Source organism: Hyperoodon ampullatus, assembly GCF_949752795.1.
Source record: "Hyperoodon ampullatus genome assembly, chromosome: 8".
Classification (NCBI taxonomy): Eukaryota; Metazoa; Chordata; class Mammalia; order Artiodactyla; family Ziphiidae; genus Hyperoodon; species Hyperoodon ampullatus.
The window spans coordinates 47,791,305-47,811,218 of record NC_136921.1 but is presented as its reverse complement, the minus strand read 5'-3'; the positions used below and the strand labels follow the sequence as shown (position 1 = coordinate 47,811,218).

Here is a 19,914-nt window from a genome sequence, read left to right as displayed (position 1 = left end):
AGTCTAATACCCATTCTTTGATAGTGCTCCAAACCAGGCTAAACATAGCTGTCACAAAAGTTGTACCACTGTGATCTATATTACAAGCCTTGTTTACATGCATACTCTGTAAAGAAAAGCAATAAATCATTTTCAAAATTATGATGATTGCAAGATATATTGGGTTTGAATTTTTTAGGGCAAAGCTCCAATTTCCCCATTTTTCCCCCCTGCAACTATATATTACCATAACGGCAAAAATGAACAGTAGCATCTTTTCACATCTTAAAGCATCTTGCATTTATCTCAGGGAAGCAATATTCATGAGTGTTTTATTATAAAACCAGTATGTATTTAATAATGTTAATGATTTCTGCAACAGTAGAAAAATGAATCCCCTATGAAAAAGTTGTTTTATTAATTAAAACATCCTATTTTAATATAGAGTAAAATATCTATTTTCTATGACTTCTCAAAGTACCAATTTGAAAGTTGTTTTGTTCATTGTTTACTGCCTCTTGTTTCTTAAGGTGAATGTAACTATTATTCCCATGGTAATAATTTGTGGTTAAGTTTAATATATGGGACAAGGAAAAATCCTACTTCTTTAAATTTTTATAATACACCTTATCTTTGATAAAGGAGGCAAGAATATACAATGGAGAAAAGACAGCCTCTTCAATAAGTGGTGCAGGGAAAACTGGACAGCTACATGTAAAAGAATGAAATTAGAACACTCCCTAACACCACACACAAAAATAAGCTTCAAATGGATTAAAGACCTAAATGTAAGGCCAGACACTATAAAACTCTTAGAGGAAAACATAGGCAGAAAACTCTATGACATAAATCACAGCAAGATCCTTTTTGACCCACATCCTAGAGAAATGGAAATAAAAACAAAAATAAACAAATGGCACCTAATGAAACTTAAAAACTTTTGCACAGCAAAGGAAACCATAAATGAGATGAACAGACAACCCTCAGAATGGGAGAAAATATTTGCAAATGAAGCAACTGACAAAGGATTAATCTCCAAAATATACAAGAAGCTCATGCAGCTCAATATCAAAAAAGCAAACAACCCAATCCAAAAATGGGTAGAAGACCTAGACATTTCTCCAAAAAAGATATACAGATTGCCAAGAAACACATGAAAGGAAGCTCACCATCACTAATCATTAGAGAAATGCAAATCAGAACTACAATGAGGTATCACCTCACACTGGTCAGAATGGCCATCATCAAAAAATCTACAAATAATAAATGCTGGAGAGGGTGTGGAGAGAAGGGAACCCACTTGCACTGTTGGTGGGAATGTAAATTGATACAGCCACTATGGAGAACAGTATGGAGGTTCCTTAAAAAACTAAAAACAGAATTACCATATGAGCCAGCAATCCCACTACTGGACATATACCCTGAGAAACGATAATTCAAAAAGAGTCATGTACAACAATGTTCACTGCAGCACTATTTACAATAGTCAGGACATGGAAGCAACCTAAGTGTCCATCAACAAATGAATGGATAAAGAAGCTGTGGCACATATATATGATGGAATATTACTCAGCCATAAAAAGGAAAGAAATTGAGCTATTTGTAGTGAGGTGGATGGACCTAGAGTCTGTCATACAGTGTGCAGTAAGTCAGAAAGAGAAAAACAAATACTGTATGCTAACACATATATATGGAATCTATTAAAAAAAAAAGGTTCTGAAGAACCTAGGGGAAGGACAGGAATAAAGACACAATCATAGAGAATGGACTTGAGGATATGGGGAGGGGGAAGGGTAAGCTGGGACAAAGTGAGAGAGTGGCATAGACTTATATACACTACCAAATGTAAAATAGATAGCTAGTAGGAAGCAGCCGCATAGCACAGCTTGGTGCTTTGTGACCACCTAGAGGGGTGGGATAGGGAGGGTGGGAGGGAGACACAAGAGGGAGGGGATATGGGGATATATGTATACCTATAGCTGATTCACTTTGTGATACAGCAGAAACTAACACAACATTGTAAAGCAATTATACTCCAACAACGATGTTAAAATAAAAAAAAGTTCAGGTGCACCCCGCCCCCCCTGCCCCCGGGGCTTCTGACCAACAAGGCTGTAAATCTGAGGTTCCACACCCCCCTCTTTGGATTTGATTAATTTGGCTCACGGAACTCCAGAAACGTTTTCTTACTAGATCACCAGTTTATTACAAAAGGATATAATTCAGGAAGAGCAAGGTGGAGGAGATGCACAGGGCAAGGTATGTGGGAAGGGGCAGAGCTTTCCGCTCCAGGCATCCACTCTTCCCGAATCTCCCCAAGTTCAACAACCCGGAAGTTCCATGAACTCCGTCCTTTTGTGTTTTTATGGAGGCTTCATTATATAGGCATGAATAATTAAATCATTGGCCATTGGTGATTGAACTCAACCTCCAGCCCCTCTCCCCTCTCTGGAGGTGGTGGAGGGGGGCTGGGATTGAAAGTTCCAACCCTCTAATCAAGGGTTGGCTCCCCTGGCAACCAGCAGCCCCCCCAACTTAGGAGCTGTCCCGGAAGTCACATCATTAACATAACAAAAGATACCTTTAAGGCTCAAGTCAGGAAATTCCAAGGGTTTTTGGAGCTCTGTGCCAGGAACAACAGGAGGAAGACCAACTATATCTTTATTATAAATCACAATACCACAAATAAGAAACATTCAAACAACCCAACAGTAAAACAAGCAACGGATTTAAACAGGTAATTCATGAAGATGTTCAACTTCACTCAAAATTAAAAGGAATGCTATTAGAACCACACAGAGGCCTAGGTGTCTAGGCCAAGAGAAATGAAATCACATGTGCACACAAAAACTTGAACCCTAATGTACCTAGCAACATTATTCCCAAGTGCCAAAAGGTGGAAACAACCCAAACATCTATCATCTGATAAATGGATAAACAAAATGTGGTCTATTCATATAATGGAATATTATCCTGTCATAAAAGGAATGAAATTCTGAGATCTGCTATGACATGGATGAACCTTGACAACATGATGCTGAGTGAAATGAGTCAGACACAAAAATCCATATATTATCCATATATATCCATATATCCATATATTATATGATTTCATTTTTATGAAGCATCCAGAATAGGCCAATCTATAGATGCAGAAAGTGGATTAATGGTTGCCTGTGGCTGGGGGAGCCGGAAGAAATGGGGCAGTGTCTGTTAGTGATTACAGAGTTTTTTTTGGGGGGGTGATAAAAATGTTCTAAAATTGATTATGCTTATGGTTGCACAACACTAAATATACTAAAATTATTAAATTGTGCACTTTGAATGGCTGAATTGTTTAGCATGTGAATTATATCTCAATAAAGCTGTTTTTAAAAAGTTTTATAATATACTGTATTACAAGAGAAAGAAAAATACATTTGATCACTAATGTGATTTGTTTAGGTCTTAGTATGTATTTATGAAATTTTAAATCATATTAACAAATAATATAAGAATTCTATGTTTAACAAAAGGGAGTAGGTAAAAAATATTGCATAAAAAGAAGAGAAAACAGTAACAAATTATTCTGAAAATATGATTAAGGAATTATACAACTGAAAGTTGCCATATTTATATGAGGCCCCATTCTAGGACATACATTTATTTTAGGAGTTGAAATTGAATACTTTTAAAATAATTCTGCTTAGGCCTAGAGTTTAAAATATCTACCGTCACAAATTAAGAAATTCGTTCCCAATATTCCTAAGGTAAATAAAGTTTTAACGTTCGTATTGAATCTGCATACACAATCCTTGCTCTAAATTGATTCTCAGCTAAAACCCAGAAGGCAGGCTTTAAGCTATATGCCAACTTCCATAAACCACATGATTTTCACTACTAACTTTTGTTTGAGGCTGCATACTTGGCAATTGTCTTAAACAAAACTTTCTCCCAAAAGGGTTGTAAAGAATCCCCATTGTCTTTATAACTGTCCTGATGTGATGTTAGGAAGCATATCACAAAGTTGACTTCAAATCAATATGCTTAAAGTCTTCATTATGGATTGGTTTTAGCATCTGACTTTTTTTTTTTTTAGCATCTGACATTTTTTACACGTGAAGAGTATCCATAGCTTTACTCTCTAACTTTCATATATAATATCAAATAAGAATGTTTCAATTCTGAATCATTAGATATAAATTAAGTAGCATAATTTTCTAGTAAATTTCCCCTGCATATAATTTTTTCCTAAATCTACATTTTTGAAAAAAATATACTAATGTTTAAATGTTGAAGATATCATCTTTTACTTGATGGACAAAAAACCCCTATTTATAAATATGCTGTATTCTTTGATATTACAGATAAGAAGAATTTCATTTAATTGGAGTATTGAACACTTTTGTAAAAATTAATTCAATATTTATAGAAAGTTATTTTAAAACTTGTAAATAAATACATTTACTTATGTTGTTTGTACAAATTTTGCTGAATTTATTTTATAAATTTTGATTGAAATCCTGGACAGTAGATTTTCTTAAGCTTATCAGTGAGTTATAGAATTTTTCAGCTCTTTCCAACATAATTAAATCAAAGTTAGTAAAACTAAAATTCACTTTGAATTATGTAGCTTTTTCATGTCCTGAGTTAAATAATTTGATCTTTTTGTTCAACATTTTCTCATTTAAATGTAAATGCTGTGAATGGTAATTGAGCAAAGTCAGCTTCTAGACCTTTATTAAAAGGAGCATGTCTTCATTTCTTGTAATATTTTTCTTGTACTGATATAATATATTCACCAAAAAGTAATTATTTTTAGTTAAACACTATAAATAATTTAAATCACAAAATCAAAAATATGCAAATGCTAAATAATGTTGACGAAAGCAATTATTTATTGTTAAATATCTCCACTTATTTTTTCATACAGGCTGTTGACAACTCAAAGGCATATATACATTCAGGGTAATACTGGATGAAACTTGCTAGAGCCACATAGTGCTGAGATTATGAAAGGATTAGAGATCTGAGAAATAAAGTAAGAACAGCAACATCTAAATCACTATTTGGGGATGTTAAAATAGCATGTGCATGGCTCTGGATTGTTACTGATCTAATACCAGATATCACACTGCATTAGAATGAGTAAACACAGTGTTTGAAGTCTTCCTTTACCAAATATCATGTATGTTATTTCTACTTTTTCATTATATGCACTGAAACAAAACACCATTTCAAAGATCACATGGATTTATGATGAATCTCATAGCAGAGAAAGCTAAGAATTGAATTGCCAAGTGCCTTATGTAAATGCTACTAATGAGCATACAAATGAACATATTCACCTTTTTGCAATGTTGTCTTTGTCCTTCTAGTTTTCTTTGGATAATCTGCAAGTAAAACAGTATATATGTATCAATTACCACAATTTATAATATAATGTTATGACTTTCAATTTAACAAACTAGGGTGATATGTTTATTACTATTAAAATTATTCTTATACAGAATGTCAATAAATAAATTTCTTATTTTCCCTAAAGATTAAATTATTACAGTATAACCATGAAGTCACCTACATTTTAATATAATAATGTCTCAAAAACTATTTTAAAACTTTCTAACACATTTACAAAAATAATAATTCATGGTGAACTAAGTTTGCTATTCAAAATATCTATGATTAAAATAGTTATTTATTAAAATAATGTGAAATGTGAAAGTAATTCAAACAGCCTATTTTGCCTATAAAAACAGATCATTTATATAGAGGAATGGAAGTAGGAGTGAAAGGAACCAGAATTACCTCCTTCCCCGATTCCTTCTTCTGCTTCATTATCTTAATCCAATTACAAGCTTCATTATTATTTCCAATTACAGAGGAGAAATGAAGCAAATGGTATCTATCATGTATTTTTTAATTTAATCTCATAGAATTATTGGAATTACTCCACTTGAGAACTAGAATGCTACTTGTCTTTGACCCACTGTATTTCAAGTATGGATTCTAAATTCTAATTTAAAGGATAATGAAATTCAAATTGATATATTATGAAAAATTTTGATTTGTTCATGTAAACATTAGGAAAACTAAGTGATATTTGATTTGTTGTATAATCATTTGTTTTACAGAGAAAAGCTTTGTTCAGGGCAGTTTATTATTAGTTGTATGGCCAGAGAGACATAAAGGGAGGGAGAGAGAGGCAAGAGAGAGAGAATATGAGTATGAGTTGGCTTAAATGTCCCTTTCAGCCAGTGATCAATCAGGTTATTCTTTGGAGAGTAAAATGTCTACGAATGATAAGGTGATGTGGTTCATCTCCCTTTTGAGCTTTACTATGTTTTATTCAACAGTCTTTTAAAAAAGATGTGTGTGTGTGTGTGTGTGTGTGTGTGTGTGTAATTCTAATTGTATTTTAAATGTTAAGAAAAACTGATTTTTTTATTGTAAATAACCAACCCCCAATTAATATTTTTAGATGGTGGATTGTCATAATAAGCTTACTTTAAAATATTTTAATGTACAATTATTATGTTACATTTTTAATTTATGAAGGCAGGGAAAGAATATATACATATAAACAGTATATAAGACTAGAGTGTTGAATAATAATTTTTGCTCTGTTTTACCTACTGACAATAGCCACAGAACAGGAACATAGAGATGCTTTATTTCAATATTCATGCAATATTAAAAGAGAGAAATTGTTCCTTTCTGGTTTCATCCCAAATCAGAGTAATTCACCTGGTATACATGCAAACTAACTCAAATAACGTATTTTAGCACATTTGAATTTTAGATGTATTTAAATTACCAATGATTATCTTTGAGGATTCTGAAAATAACAACCATGGACACCTTATTTAATTTATTTTTATGCCAATTACAGTCTGAAAAGATAGATAAGGTTTACAGCAAATTATCCAAGTTATCATATTTTCCTAGATTTATGCAGAACATAACATTTATTAATGATGTCTTAAGGAATAATGAGAGTATGTTTTACTAATTCTTATTTTAATAATTCCTTGAACTCCAATGTATATGAATTCACATTTTAATATTTCATTATGAATATTAAAATTAATTAATATCAAAATTAATTCATAATTACCTGATACATTTAAACAATTGTAAAAAAAATTTTTTTTTGCCCTATTCTTTCTTCATCTTTTTGTTTTCTGTTGGGAAAGGGGAGGGTAAAATCTGAATGCTAACTTTTATATTTCATATTTGTTGAAGTCAGCCTAGAAAATTTTCCAAGTAGATGGGAAAAGACTCTATGGACAGAATATTCTTGTTACTGGGTAAGTCTTCACTATTCCAAACAAATAAAACACAAAATAAACTTAAAAATAAAGAGAATGGAAAAAGTATTTACACGCTCTTTAATTTCCTGTGGAGAAAATTTCCATGTAAATCCCCATGAAAATCTGCAAGTCACAGTTAGCCCAACTAATAAAATAGTAATTAATATAAACAGCATATCTATTGGAGCCTTTAAAAGTTGCTGTAGAGGCTGACTAGCTAAAAAGCTAAGTAGGAATTTGATCTCTGTCATCTAATTTTTAAATTCCCACACTACATACACCTATTTTTTTAAAAATAATAATCAAATACAATGTTCTTGTTTAGGCTATGGGAAAAAAGCAACTAAACCAAAAGACAAACATTTTGAAAGCCATGTGTTTAGAAACCATTTTACAAACTATATTTTAATTTTTTCTACCTTATTAACTTTGTTACCATGTCTCTATTATTACATAGGTAAATACATCATGCAAGATTATACATATTTGGAAACAACTGATAAAACAGCTTTACATGCAAAAGGACAGCTGAGCATACATATCAAACTAAACACATCCTTGGTTCCTATTCTCTGAAATATTTGGCTTGACTTTATTCTCAGGCATAGTAATTTACCAGCCATAGCTCTCGAAGGTCTCCAAAATAAAAAACAATTTCAGCTCCCAAGTCTTAATATATAAGATATACATCATATTTCTCCTTTCACTTCTGTCAGTTTTTTCTCTGAAAATTTTCCAGTTCTGTAATTGAGGCGTACACATAGACATTGAGGATTATTATGGCTTTTTGATTAATTGGCCCTCATTCGTATAATGTATCTTCCCTTTCTCCTGCCGATATTCCTTGTCCTATGGTCTACTTTTACTAATCATTCTTCTGATCTGTGCTTGCATGGTATATCTTTTTTCATCTTTTCACTTTTAACCTCTCTGTGTCTGTATTTTTAAAACGTCTTTCCTGCAGACAACACATACTTTGTTCGTGATTTTTTTATATTGTCTACTATATACCTTTTAACTGGAGTGACTATACCATTTAAATTTAATGTAATTTTAATATGCATCTTTAATTCATGACAATTTGGCTTCAAATAATTTATACCACTTTCATCTGTAGTATAAGAACCTTACAACACTAATCTCATATGCTCCCCCTCCTTTCCTGTGTGCTTTAGTTTTAAATCTTTTACTATTACTCACAGTGCAAGTCTGCTAGCAATAAATTTTCTCAGACATTGTTAATCTGAAAAAGTGTTTATCTCCATTATAAGGGTATTTTTAATAGATCTAGATTACTAATTGGCAGTTTATTTTTTCCTTTAGCTCTTCAAAGAAGATGTTCCATTTTCTTCTCTTGTGAATTGTTTCTTGATGGGAAATTGGGGATTCTTTCTATCTTCATTCCCTCATGTATCACTTTCCTCATTTTTTTGTGATTTACGTTTTATCCACAATTTTCAGCAATTTGATTATTATATTCATTTGTGTAGACTTCTTTTTCTTTATTCTTTTTTTTTTTATTTTGTCAATGTTCTTGGTTCTACAAGTTACAGTTTTCATCAAATGTGGAAAATTCTTTGACATTTTTTTGTTCCCATATCTTCTGCCGCAACCACCAGGACTCCAAATACACATTTTGATAGACTTCTTGATTTCCTGTCATGGGTTATTGGGCTATATTCTTTTCTGTTTGCTTGTTTAGCCTTTTTTTTATCCTCACTATCCTTCATCTTGAACAGTTACTAAGTGATACAGTATTGCTCTATCTTTAAGTTTACTGACCTTTTCTTCTGTAATGTCTAATCTGCTTTAAGTACATCTGGAAAATTTCTTATTTTATATAATGAATTTTTCAAGTTTAGAATTTCCATTTAGTTCTTTTTTATATATTCCATTTTCTCCTTATTATGTTCATGTTTTTTTAAAATCCTTTACCATATTTATAATAGCTATTTTAAAGCCCTTGTCTACTAATTTCGTCACCTCTGTCATTTCTGTCTGTTTGAATTAAGCATTTTTTTCCTAATTATGGATCACAGTTTGCTTCTTCAAATATTTAGTATTCTGGGCAGGGGGGATTATAGATATTTTTCAATATTATCCTGTTAGCTGCTGGATTTTATCGTCTCCCATTAAAGAATGTTTTACCATCTTCCATTAAAGAAGTGCCTTCTGGCAAGTAGTTAAGTTACTTGTGGATCATCTGGAACTTTTAAGGCTTGGTTAAAGCTTCACTATGGCAAGGTTAAAGTAGCTTTTACTCTAGGTCTAATTTAGTCCTAGTACTAAATTAAATGTAAAATTTCTCCTAGTCATGTGGGAGCTCTGGGAATTGTTGCACTTAAAAATCCCTGTAGGGCCTCCCTGGTGGCGCAGTGGTTGAGAGTCCGCCTGCCGATGCAGGGGATACGGGTTCGTGCCCCGGTCTGGGAGGATCCCATATGCCGCGGAGCGGCTGGGCCCGTGGGCCATGGCTGCTGAGCCTGCGCGTCCGGAGCCTGTGCTCCGCAACGGGAGAGGCCACAGCAGTGAGAGGCCCGCGTACCACAAAAAAAAAAAAAAAAAAAAAATCCCTGTAATTACTTTCTCAAACTCATGGAATTTCACCAAGTGCATGCAGTTTTATTATTCAGTAACAAACTCAAAGGGACCCTTATCCAGATTTTTTAGCTTTTTCTCTACATATGTCCATTCTCTCTCACATATTGTCCCTCAAAACCCAGCCACATCAGTCTACCAGTCTCCAATCTCCACATCCTCCACCATGGAGACCACCATGCTGTGCTGGTATTTCCCTCCTTTAACTGTGGTCTGAAGTGCCTTCATGCAGATTGCTGGGGAGACCGGAGGGTTCACCTCACATGTTTCCCATCTCTCAGAGATCACAATCCTGCACTGCCTTTTGATCAATGTCTGTAAACAGCTGATTCATATATTTTGCCCAGTTTTCTAGTTATTTACATTAGGAGAGAAAGTTCAGCTCCAGTTACTCCATCACAGCTGAAGATGGAATTTTCTCCTTAGGTGATTTTTTAAAAGCTTAGTAATTCTTCTATGTCAGCTATATCCTTAAGAGTAGCTTACTATATAAAACACTCAGATATTCAAACAGTAATATCAATGACTTTTGAAGAGATAATGAGGAGGTGGGGGCAAAAGACATATAGTTATGGTAGGCAGTAATGATGTTTGACAAAACATTATAACATGACATTTACTGAAGAACAAAATCATTATATTTGATTAATTTCTGAAGAAAAGGGTAACTTTTCACAATGGTGAGATAAAAGATTTGTAAATTATAAAAACTAAATAGGTATGTATTTCAGGAAAGAGGCCAGTTGATGAAATTAAGTAGCCTGCTACATGAAAAAGTGAGGATTACAAAGAATGAGGCAACCAGGCCTCTAGCCAAGGTGCTGAACCTGAGTGATACTCAGTACAAAAGGATACTTGGCCCAGTATGGAATAGAACAGGGTATAGAAATCTATGATGAATGGAAAATGACCAGGCAATCACAAAAACCAAAGGTACTACAGAGAACCACTGAACTGCCTAATCTGTGTTAGTAACATTTCTAGCACATCTACGGTGAAGAAAGAGGAAAATAAGTGTTCTGAGATAAAGAAATTCATTCACATCGATTCTTTTCTGCCAGCTCTGGAGCATACAACAGTCACAGAGGAGAAAAGCTCTGTTTTTACCACACTGAGATTTTCCCATAGGCCAAGAGCATCATGATGCCAATGCTGTTTTGTAAAAGCTGTTTAGGAAAGCATTATCAGAGTGAAAATGCAGACCTGCCTGCTTTGCAAAAAACAAGACACCAGTGTTAACTAAAGATACCATCGCTATGGCCCTACAGTTTAATTCAACTGTCTCTAAGAACATGCAGTGGGGAAATTTGGGACTAGAAACTGCAGAAATAAAGACAACTCAGGATTTTCTATCTCTCAAGTAGCTCTCAATTCAGAAGAATAAAACTGAGATAAAAACATTCAAAAATGTTGACCAGTAATTGTTTGGAATTTATCTCAGTCTAAAGAGAGAAAACCACATGAAACACTGTAATTTGTAGAATTTGCAAAAGAAAAAAAAGTTGTTTTAACATGATTTAAAAGAATAAAAGTGTTCAATAAAGTTTAATAGTAGAATGTGATATGCTTTTAAACCTTATAACTTAGTAAAACTATGAAAAGTTGAGTTCAGTAAGGTCTTCTTAGGTCATCAGGGATGATATTTTCTACATTACTCCAAGGCTCCAAAGAGAAGGATTTTACTTTCATGCATATATTTCTATAATTTTCTAAGTAGTAGCTGTTGAGAACCTCAAATTGGATTAATTCATTATCTTGACAGGGAAACAACTATGAGATCATTGTATTGGTAAAGGAAAGTCTAAGTCACTGTGAATAACAATGTATTTCCTGTGAACTCATAGCTACCCAAGGAGGCTGAATTACACTTAATTTGCTGCAGATATAAAATCTGTTCTGCAAACTTAAGGGTTTTCTCCCCTCTTTATTATGGAGAAGAGTATAGGACAATAAGCTTAATGTATTTTATAATGACTGATACAAAAAAATGAAAAACAGTAGTTGAACATTAAAGCTAAAAAAGTGAAAAAAGATTCCTTGGAATGTTAAAATAGTTTTAACGTTTTTTCTAAAATTATCAAATCTATGATTAGATCTAAACACTCTAAACGTTTCTGGGTGATAAGTGTCTCCAGAAACCTACCTCTTGTACATTTTTCTTTGCACTCTTCCAGACTTTCAAATCGATTCTGATTTCCTTCACATCCCCCGTATATAAATTCTTCACATTGCTGAGTGTGAATATTGAAAAAAAATCTCTTTATCATTGCTTTGCATGGGCCATCATCTGCTTTCAATGCACAGAATGAATGTACAAGTTTCAATGGTGGCAACTCAGCATCTACAAGGTAAAAATAAAAGAATAACATTCCTTTTCATTTCATTTTTAATACATCTTAATTTTAAGGAGAAGTGCAACAATCATAAAACAGGCTGATATAAGAAACTATGAAAAGTTATCAAAAAGTTAGATAAAATATATAAACTCACCAAATGAGACAGGTCTTACCAACTTTATTAAACTTTAATAGTTGATTATTAACCAACTTTTAAGGAAAAGTATCAAATATTTTTTCTAGACTCTTGTTATAGATGTTGTTTAAATTTGTGCCAGTTGACCAATATGGAATTGAGTAGTAGTTATAAGGTAACTGATGTGTTGAAATTACAAATAAGTAGAGATGCCTCCCTAATCCACAGCTGTGTCATTTTTTTTTCTTTTTTTTTTTTTGCGGTACGCGGGCCTCTCACTGTTGTGGCCTGTCCCGTTGCAGAGCACAGGCTCCAGATGCGCAGGCTCAGCGGCCATGGCTCACGGGCTTAGCCGCTTCGTGGCATGTGGGATCTTCCCGGACCTGGGCACGAACCCGTGTCCCCTGCACCGGCAGGTGGACTCTCAACCACTGTGCCACCAGGGAAGCCCAACAGCTGTGTCATTTTTTACATACAAAACAACTCTTTAAAAGCAACAATATCAGGGCTGGTACATGACTCCAATCTTCATGAAAGAAAAAGCAACAGAATATTTATATTCATACATGTATGTATATAACATACTACATTAAACCATTCCCTAGTTATGAAAATTTAGGTGTTAAATATTATAAATTACAAATAATTTTCTTAAATTATACACACAAGTACTTCTTTTCTCTAGAAATTAATAATATATAACATTTTAGAGTATTGTATATATCTGTATATAAACAAAAAATGACATAAAAAAATACATTTTCCCTTCATCACTGAAGTTACAACTGTCAATTTGAATTCAAAAATAAGCGAAAGCATTTTCTGAGTAGTACATTTATGCATGATTGTGAATGCTATTTATATTCCTTTCTTTACTTAAGGATTGATAATTCTATACATGACATTCTGAGTTGTTAAAAAGTTGTGAGAAGTTAGAAAGCTTCAAGGACCCTAAGTGGTGCATCTGACTGAGAGATGGCCCACAATGCATCACTGAATTATCACTTTATGTTTTATCTGCTCTATATACATTTTTGCAGTGCTGACAAAAATTTGACCTATCAGTTCTATAAATATCCTCTCTTAGGAGCAGATCTTAGAATCTCAGAAGTCCCATAAATAATTTTGAGAAATGAGCTAGAATAAAAACTCCCTGACATTTTCAAATCTTACGGCTATATACCATTATTTCAGAAATTCCTATATCACTTCTCATACAATATGATGGTCTTGATTCCCAAGTTAATGTTACTTTAGAACTCTACAGACACCGAATCATTGAAGCAGTGCTTCAGACAGGCACCTTTAATATAGGCCACTTGTAGAACATAGACAGCTTTACCTGAGTTGCCAAATACTGTATACTTAGAGAAACTATGTCTTATAAATCAATAATTTATATCAAATTCTTCCTCATTGATTATTCCCACATTTTTGACTTTTCATACATTTGATATTCCTTATCATCATTCCAAATCTTTTATTTTACATTTTCTGTATTAAGGATATACCATCTTATTTTCAACCTGCTATTTAGTAATGGTGCCACCAGGTGGTGGCAGCGCACCACAAAAAAAGGATAATACACCATAGTGGTAGCAGTTGTCCTGGTAGTAACAGCTAACGTTTACTGAGTAATTACTGTGCTCCAGACATTTCACAATTATATTATTTAACGATCACAACAACCTTCTGAATTAGGCATTATTATCTCCACTTTACAGATTATAAAATAGCACTGCAAAAATTAATTGTTCAGTTCACACCATAAGTGATAGCTTCAGAATTGACCCTCAGATAGTTTTATACCAGATACTGCTCACCTTCTTAATAACTGAGTAATATTGTCACAGATCTGTGTGACTGAGATTCCTTAATTGGCATTTAAGTCAAGCACATAGATTTAATTTTACAATTTCCACTCAATAAATTTTTCTAAACTTCACTTTATAAAAATTAAAAATGGTTTCAGTGATGAAAGCAGGTAATGATTTTATAGCAATTTCCTAAAGAAAACACTAAGAATTAACTTTGAGTAATGTATTTTACTAATTATTATCTATTTACTCATTTTTACCATTCATATTTTATTGTATTTCTTACACAAATACTATATTAGAATATTCTTTTGTGCAGTGACCTTGCAACCTCGCACTTGAGCACAGCATTCCTGATTTGGGGGAGTGATCAGGTGGCCCCTTTGGACACAAAGCCATGCCATGCCACTAAAAAGGGATGAAAGTTTGTCTTGTTTTGATTTTTTAATTTAGATAAACCTTTTCAAAAGTTAACAATCGTGTGTTGGTCATGTGTGTCAGGAACTGTGCTGTCATGGCAGATATGATAGTAAATTAGGTGGCAGTAACCACCCCCACCCCCCCACTTCATGGAGCATGCAGACACTAAAGACTTAGTTATATAAATATTCAAGAAGTTCAGGATGCTGTGTAAGTGTATAATAAGATACTTAAGCTTTTCTGAGGGGATCAGAGATAACTTTCCTGAGACTTGAAGAAAGCGTTGACTGTGACAAGGATCTACCTAAGGCCATAAAACTGGAAAAATTATACAAGACAATGTAACAGGACTTTAATCTGATGTAGTGAGATAAACAGAATTATGGTTTATATGTAATTATTTTCATAATTAATTTCTTCTATTGGGTTGGCCAAAAAGTTAGGGGTTTGCCATCACATCTTACGGAACTTTCTGGCCAACCCAATATTTTATGTCTCACAGTCTGAGAATTAAAATCTCAGTCTTCTCTCCCCCTGTCCTGGGATGTTGAATGGAAGGCTCATGATATATTTGGGGATGTGTCATATCCTTGACTATTAGAATCCTCATTCTCCTGGAATTTGTTTGGGAACCTACTATCTAGGAGTCTATATGCTACTTTACTCTCTAACTAAAATATTTGATTTCTCTGGAAAGGAAGAACACAGACGTGTACTCTGCCTCCTCTGTGCTAGGAAATATGCCAGATGCTTTTATGCAGTTTATATAACAACCATTTAAATGTAGTTATTTAGATCACTTACTTATAGATTAGGATACTGGGAGTCAGAGAGTTTACATAAACTCATCTAATTTTGCAAAGCTGCTATGTGGCAAACTACACATGCATACTTAGGTTTGTCTGATTCTAAATGCTATGAAACATACTTGCCTTTCTCTAAATGCTCCCTGCTAATCTTGTCTATACCAGTCTAAAGGAATTAAAAAAAAAAAAAAAAAACCAACCTTATCACCACTATTTTTTAATCATTTTTATCTTATCAAAAAGTTTCTCTATTTCATCCTCCCTGCTGGTTGAACTAATTTTAAAAAGTCTACTATTGACTTGTGAGAGAAGCTGTAAAATCTTGTAATGTTTTTCAATAAAATGCTAGTACAGTATTTCAATGAAATGGCATACATCTATAAAATGATGGCATGACCCTGGCATAATGTGATAGATGGTACCTCCAAAACTGAATCGATACAGACACAGGATCATGCTATCACAAGATTAATTAAAAACAAAAGAAAACCAAAACTGCATAAGACTGTGCAGCCAGTCAGCTAAGTGGTCTTCAAATCTAGCTTTAAGATCAAAATTTTTCCTTATCCAGGTGGGTTTGGTCTGGATTTACCCAGAGATTTTAAACTTGGGTTTAATTATTGATGAGTTAATTCTGGGTTCTTGGACTGACTGTGGCAGTAGCAACAACTTCAGGAACACCGTGGTTAACTGGCATGCATTTTCTCAGCCCAATTGAGGGAGCTTGGATGAGGTGAATATTAGGAACACTTGGACTCTTTCTCCTCCCACTTTCTAAGACGGGATTGCCTGCTTTGCCCTGTTGGGACTTACTGTAACCTCCGCATTCCTTCTCTACCCAACCTCCAGAATATTAGAACTTTAACCATCCCTTTTGAAAAATGAGTGGAATGAAGAATCCATCTCATACTGCCCACATTCCTACTCTCATAAGGCACATAATGGTTTTTACTTTATCAAATAATGTTCCATCTTTAGGAAATTTTCCCAATAATATATGTGTATTTTTCGGTGGCATATAATAATAAGCCTTTATTTTTCATTCATGGGTAGGATGTGAATGGCCCTTTTGATCCCAGCTGGGTTTGCTTCTTATCGACCGGTCAGCTGGGGGCTTATCGACGCTGGGCCTGCCTGGGCAGATGGACTTCAAGCTGTGGGTCCAGTTGGTCTAGACTTTCAGATCTGCTCCCAGTGTCTCATTTTTGGGTGCAGGTTGAAGTGATGTAGCATGTACCATTTGGCCACTTCCCTGTGCCAAACTCTCAGATAGCCAAGCTTAGATGAGTCCCCCTTTTCTTTGTGTCAACAGCAGCACCCTTATGCATGCCTCTTATTACACTGAAATAATCTGTCTACATTAAAGTCTCCCTTGTGAAACCATGAAATTTTGGAGAACCTGGTCTCTGTCATCACTTCTTCCCTAGCACCTACCGAGTTTCAGGCACATAAGATATATTTATTCAACCTTTATCAAAGGTTAGTACAAGGAACAAAATCACATTAAAGAGCTGTTGGAGACATGAAATCAAAATGCATTTATGGAAATCTTTTGTACATCATAAACACATATACAAACGAATAGAAGCTATCACTTTGTTCAGTCTCTCATTATTAACAGTGATGAAATTTTTATCACTAATTTACTAATTTGCCACAAAATATTACTTTTAAGAAAGAAATAAATCTATAATGATCACTACACAGTCTCTTCCTTGTTCTATTGTTTTATTATTAAAACAGTTGATGCTTGAACAACACAGGTTTGAGATGCATGGGTTCAATTATACAAATTTTTTTTTCAGTAATAAATACTATAGTACTACATGATCTGTGGTTGGTTGAATCTGCATGCAGAACGCAGGACCTAGAGGAATCGTGGATATGGAGGGCTGACTATAAGTTATATGTGGATTCTTGACTTCACTGATGGTTGGTGCCCTGACCCCTGCATTGCTCAAGGGTCAACTGTATTTTATTTTTAGACACAGAACTTTATGGGATTAGAACTATCTTCTATTACCCAGATCTTCTGGTGTCCTGCTTGACTAGATTCTTACTTTGGACTCATCTGAGAAGTTTTTATTTGAGGAATAAAGGCAAGAAGGAGAGAATGACTGAAACCTCAGATGTTTGTACTTTCTTTTTCCTTCTCATACTTTTCCCAGCCAAAGGGTGACATCAAGGTTCATAGAGATTTGTATGTATATCATTTTGCTCCTTGCAATTTTTCAGAGGTACTTCAGTATTTAATATATAGTCTGAGAAAAAAGAGATTTTCCTTGCTAAAGTGACTTTTTTTTGGACTAAGATTTTGGAAAAATGTCACTTCAATAAAAACTGATTTTTCTACAAGATGGAGAAAAATGTATTAAATTTTTGGATTAAAATTGAGAGCGTTGACTAGCTTAAAAAGGTGAATGCTTTTAACATTTTACCTGTAATGTTTGTATGTTCTTCATCTTCCTCAGGAACAGCATTAAGAGGGGCAGAGGGGCAACTAAGCAGCAGACATACAGAAACCCAAAAAATCTGTTCTTTCTTCATTGCGTCAATCATCTCTGAAATACAGAACACAGATATATCTAATAAATAAAATGTTAATGTGGATTTATATATAGACTAGTAGGAACCTTATGCATACCTCCACATGGAAGTTTCTATGACATTTAATGTGTATTCTCATACATTTCTGTCCACAAATTCCATGAGTCATATTTAAAACATGTGTATTAGCATTCAATATTGTAGACACACATACTTTCAGTGCATATAGCTAATAATATTCAAGTACAGAGGCCATATTTCAATCTTAAAAATACACATTAAAATGGCAATAACTGAGAGACATGGGTAATCCTGATCAACATGACGAAGTATGTATTAAGAACCATTTTCATTTGCAATTCTATTTGCCACATCTTTCTCATAACTATTCTTTTTTGAGTCAGAACTAATTTTACTTTAATTTTTCTTGCATTTTTCTATTATTTCTTTAACGCAACTTTCAATTTCTGATTTCTCTTTCCCTTTACTCCCATTTCAAAAAAGAAACACATTTCCAAATTTTCATCTTTGTTTCCTTTAAAGTATGTTTCTGTTTTTATAACCAATTTCCTAACCAGGTTTTCTATGAAATTGCAAACAGAACTGTTGAAAAAAGAAATTGTCTAACATTCTAGCCAGTCCTTTGTCCCAGTTCTTCTCCCTCAACATAGGGAGTTATCTGATTCAAAAGAGTTTCATAGAAAAGTGACTTTAAGTGATAAATCAACACAGTTACTCTCTATAGGAAACAGATTTCAGCAGGAGAGTGAGACTTCCTGTTTCAAAATTATTTAAAGATCAATAGCAAAAAATAATGGAAAGGCACATATAAATTTTTTTCGTTAGGGTTATTTTTCCTTTGGATTCAAAAGTGGAAGGAAATGTGTAATGTTCACACAGCATGGGAAGAGAAAAAGAAGAGAATGCATGCACGTGTTCAGTCGCTGATGCGATCGGAATCAGGAAGGAAAGAGCAATGTTATCAGTAAACATTCAGAAATGCAGGAACAGATATTCCATCAAAAACAATTTAGAGAATATTCTGTTTATGTCTATAGTGGATCACAGCTGCAATATACATCATTAAAGTGTAGTCATAATAAATAATAAAGTAATAAATGGCATTTGCTTTAAACTTCATTAAAATCACTAGTGAAATGTATAGCCTATTTTCTCACACTTTGGAAATGTTAACACATTTTTGAATTTTAGTCAGTAGCAGTGTTACATAACTTCTAAATCATATCATAAAGTATTTGAATTCACAAATATATATGTATTTAAATGTATGTACAAATATACATATATACTGTTGACCTTTGACCAACATGGATTTGAACTGCATGGGTTCACTTATACATGGATTTTTTTCAATAGTAAATGCTATAGTACTACACGATCCATGGTTGCTTGAATCCTTGGATGTGGAACCGCTGATATAGAGGAATTGTGGATATGAAGGAATTGCGCACATGGAAGGCTTAATCAGAATAGTGTGACTACGTTTCTTCATGGACTAGATTCACATAGCTTCAGCATAGCATTGATAGTTTCAGTTTAGAAGTGTCCCACCACTGGACCAATATGTTTGAGGTGGATAGCTACGGGAGACTAGCACAGATTTTGTGGACCCTAAAAATGTCAGGGGTCAGGGAATAGGAAAATGTCAAAACACTGCAAATCTTAATGTAAGTATATGAGTTTAAGGGTGGAGTGGACAGGTGTAGCTCCCAGGAGGAGTAGATTATCGCTTCCAGAAGAAAGCAAGGGTGTTGGACAGAAAAAACTATAAGTATGCTCTATAGCAAGCCATAGCTAATTAATGACTGATACAGAACTTGAATTCAAGTGAGCAGATTGCTAGTTCAGTACTTTTTCTTCTCCACAATGTTGCCTCTGAAAAGTGACCAAAACCACTAAATATTTCAATTTCTAAGAGCAGTGTAGAAGACTGATTTAGGTGTGCGTGCCACTGAAAAAATA

General features: G+C 33.8%; 1 protein-coding gene across 1 annotated transcript in view; it reads right to left on the bottom strand.

Moving 5' to 3' along the window:
* Positions 1 to 17,943, bottom strand: part of TFPI (tissue factor pathway inhibitor) — a gene marked incomplete at both ends in the record, with an annotated part of 32,894 nt that extends 14,951 nt beyond the window's left edge. The window contains 2 exons of the mRNA XM_079710195.1: positions 11,980 to 12,210; positions 17,823 to 17,943. Of these exons, the coding sequence (XP_079566321.1) occupies positions 11,980 to 12,210; positions 17,823 to 17,943 (352 nt within the window). The remainder of the gene's footprint in view (positions 1 to 11,979; positions 12,211 to 17,822) is intronic.
* Between the last annotated feature and the right edge of the window lie 1,971 nt (positions 17,944 to 19,914).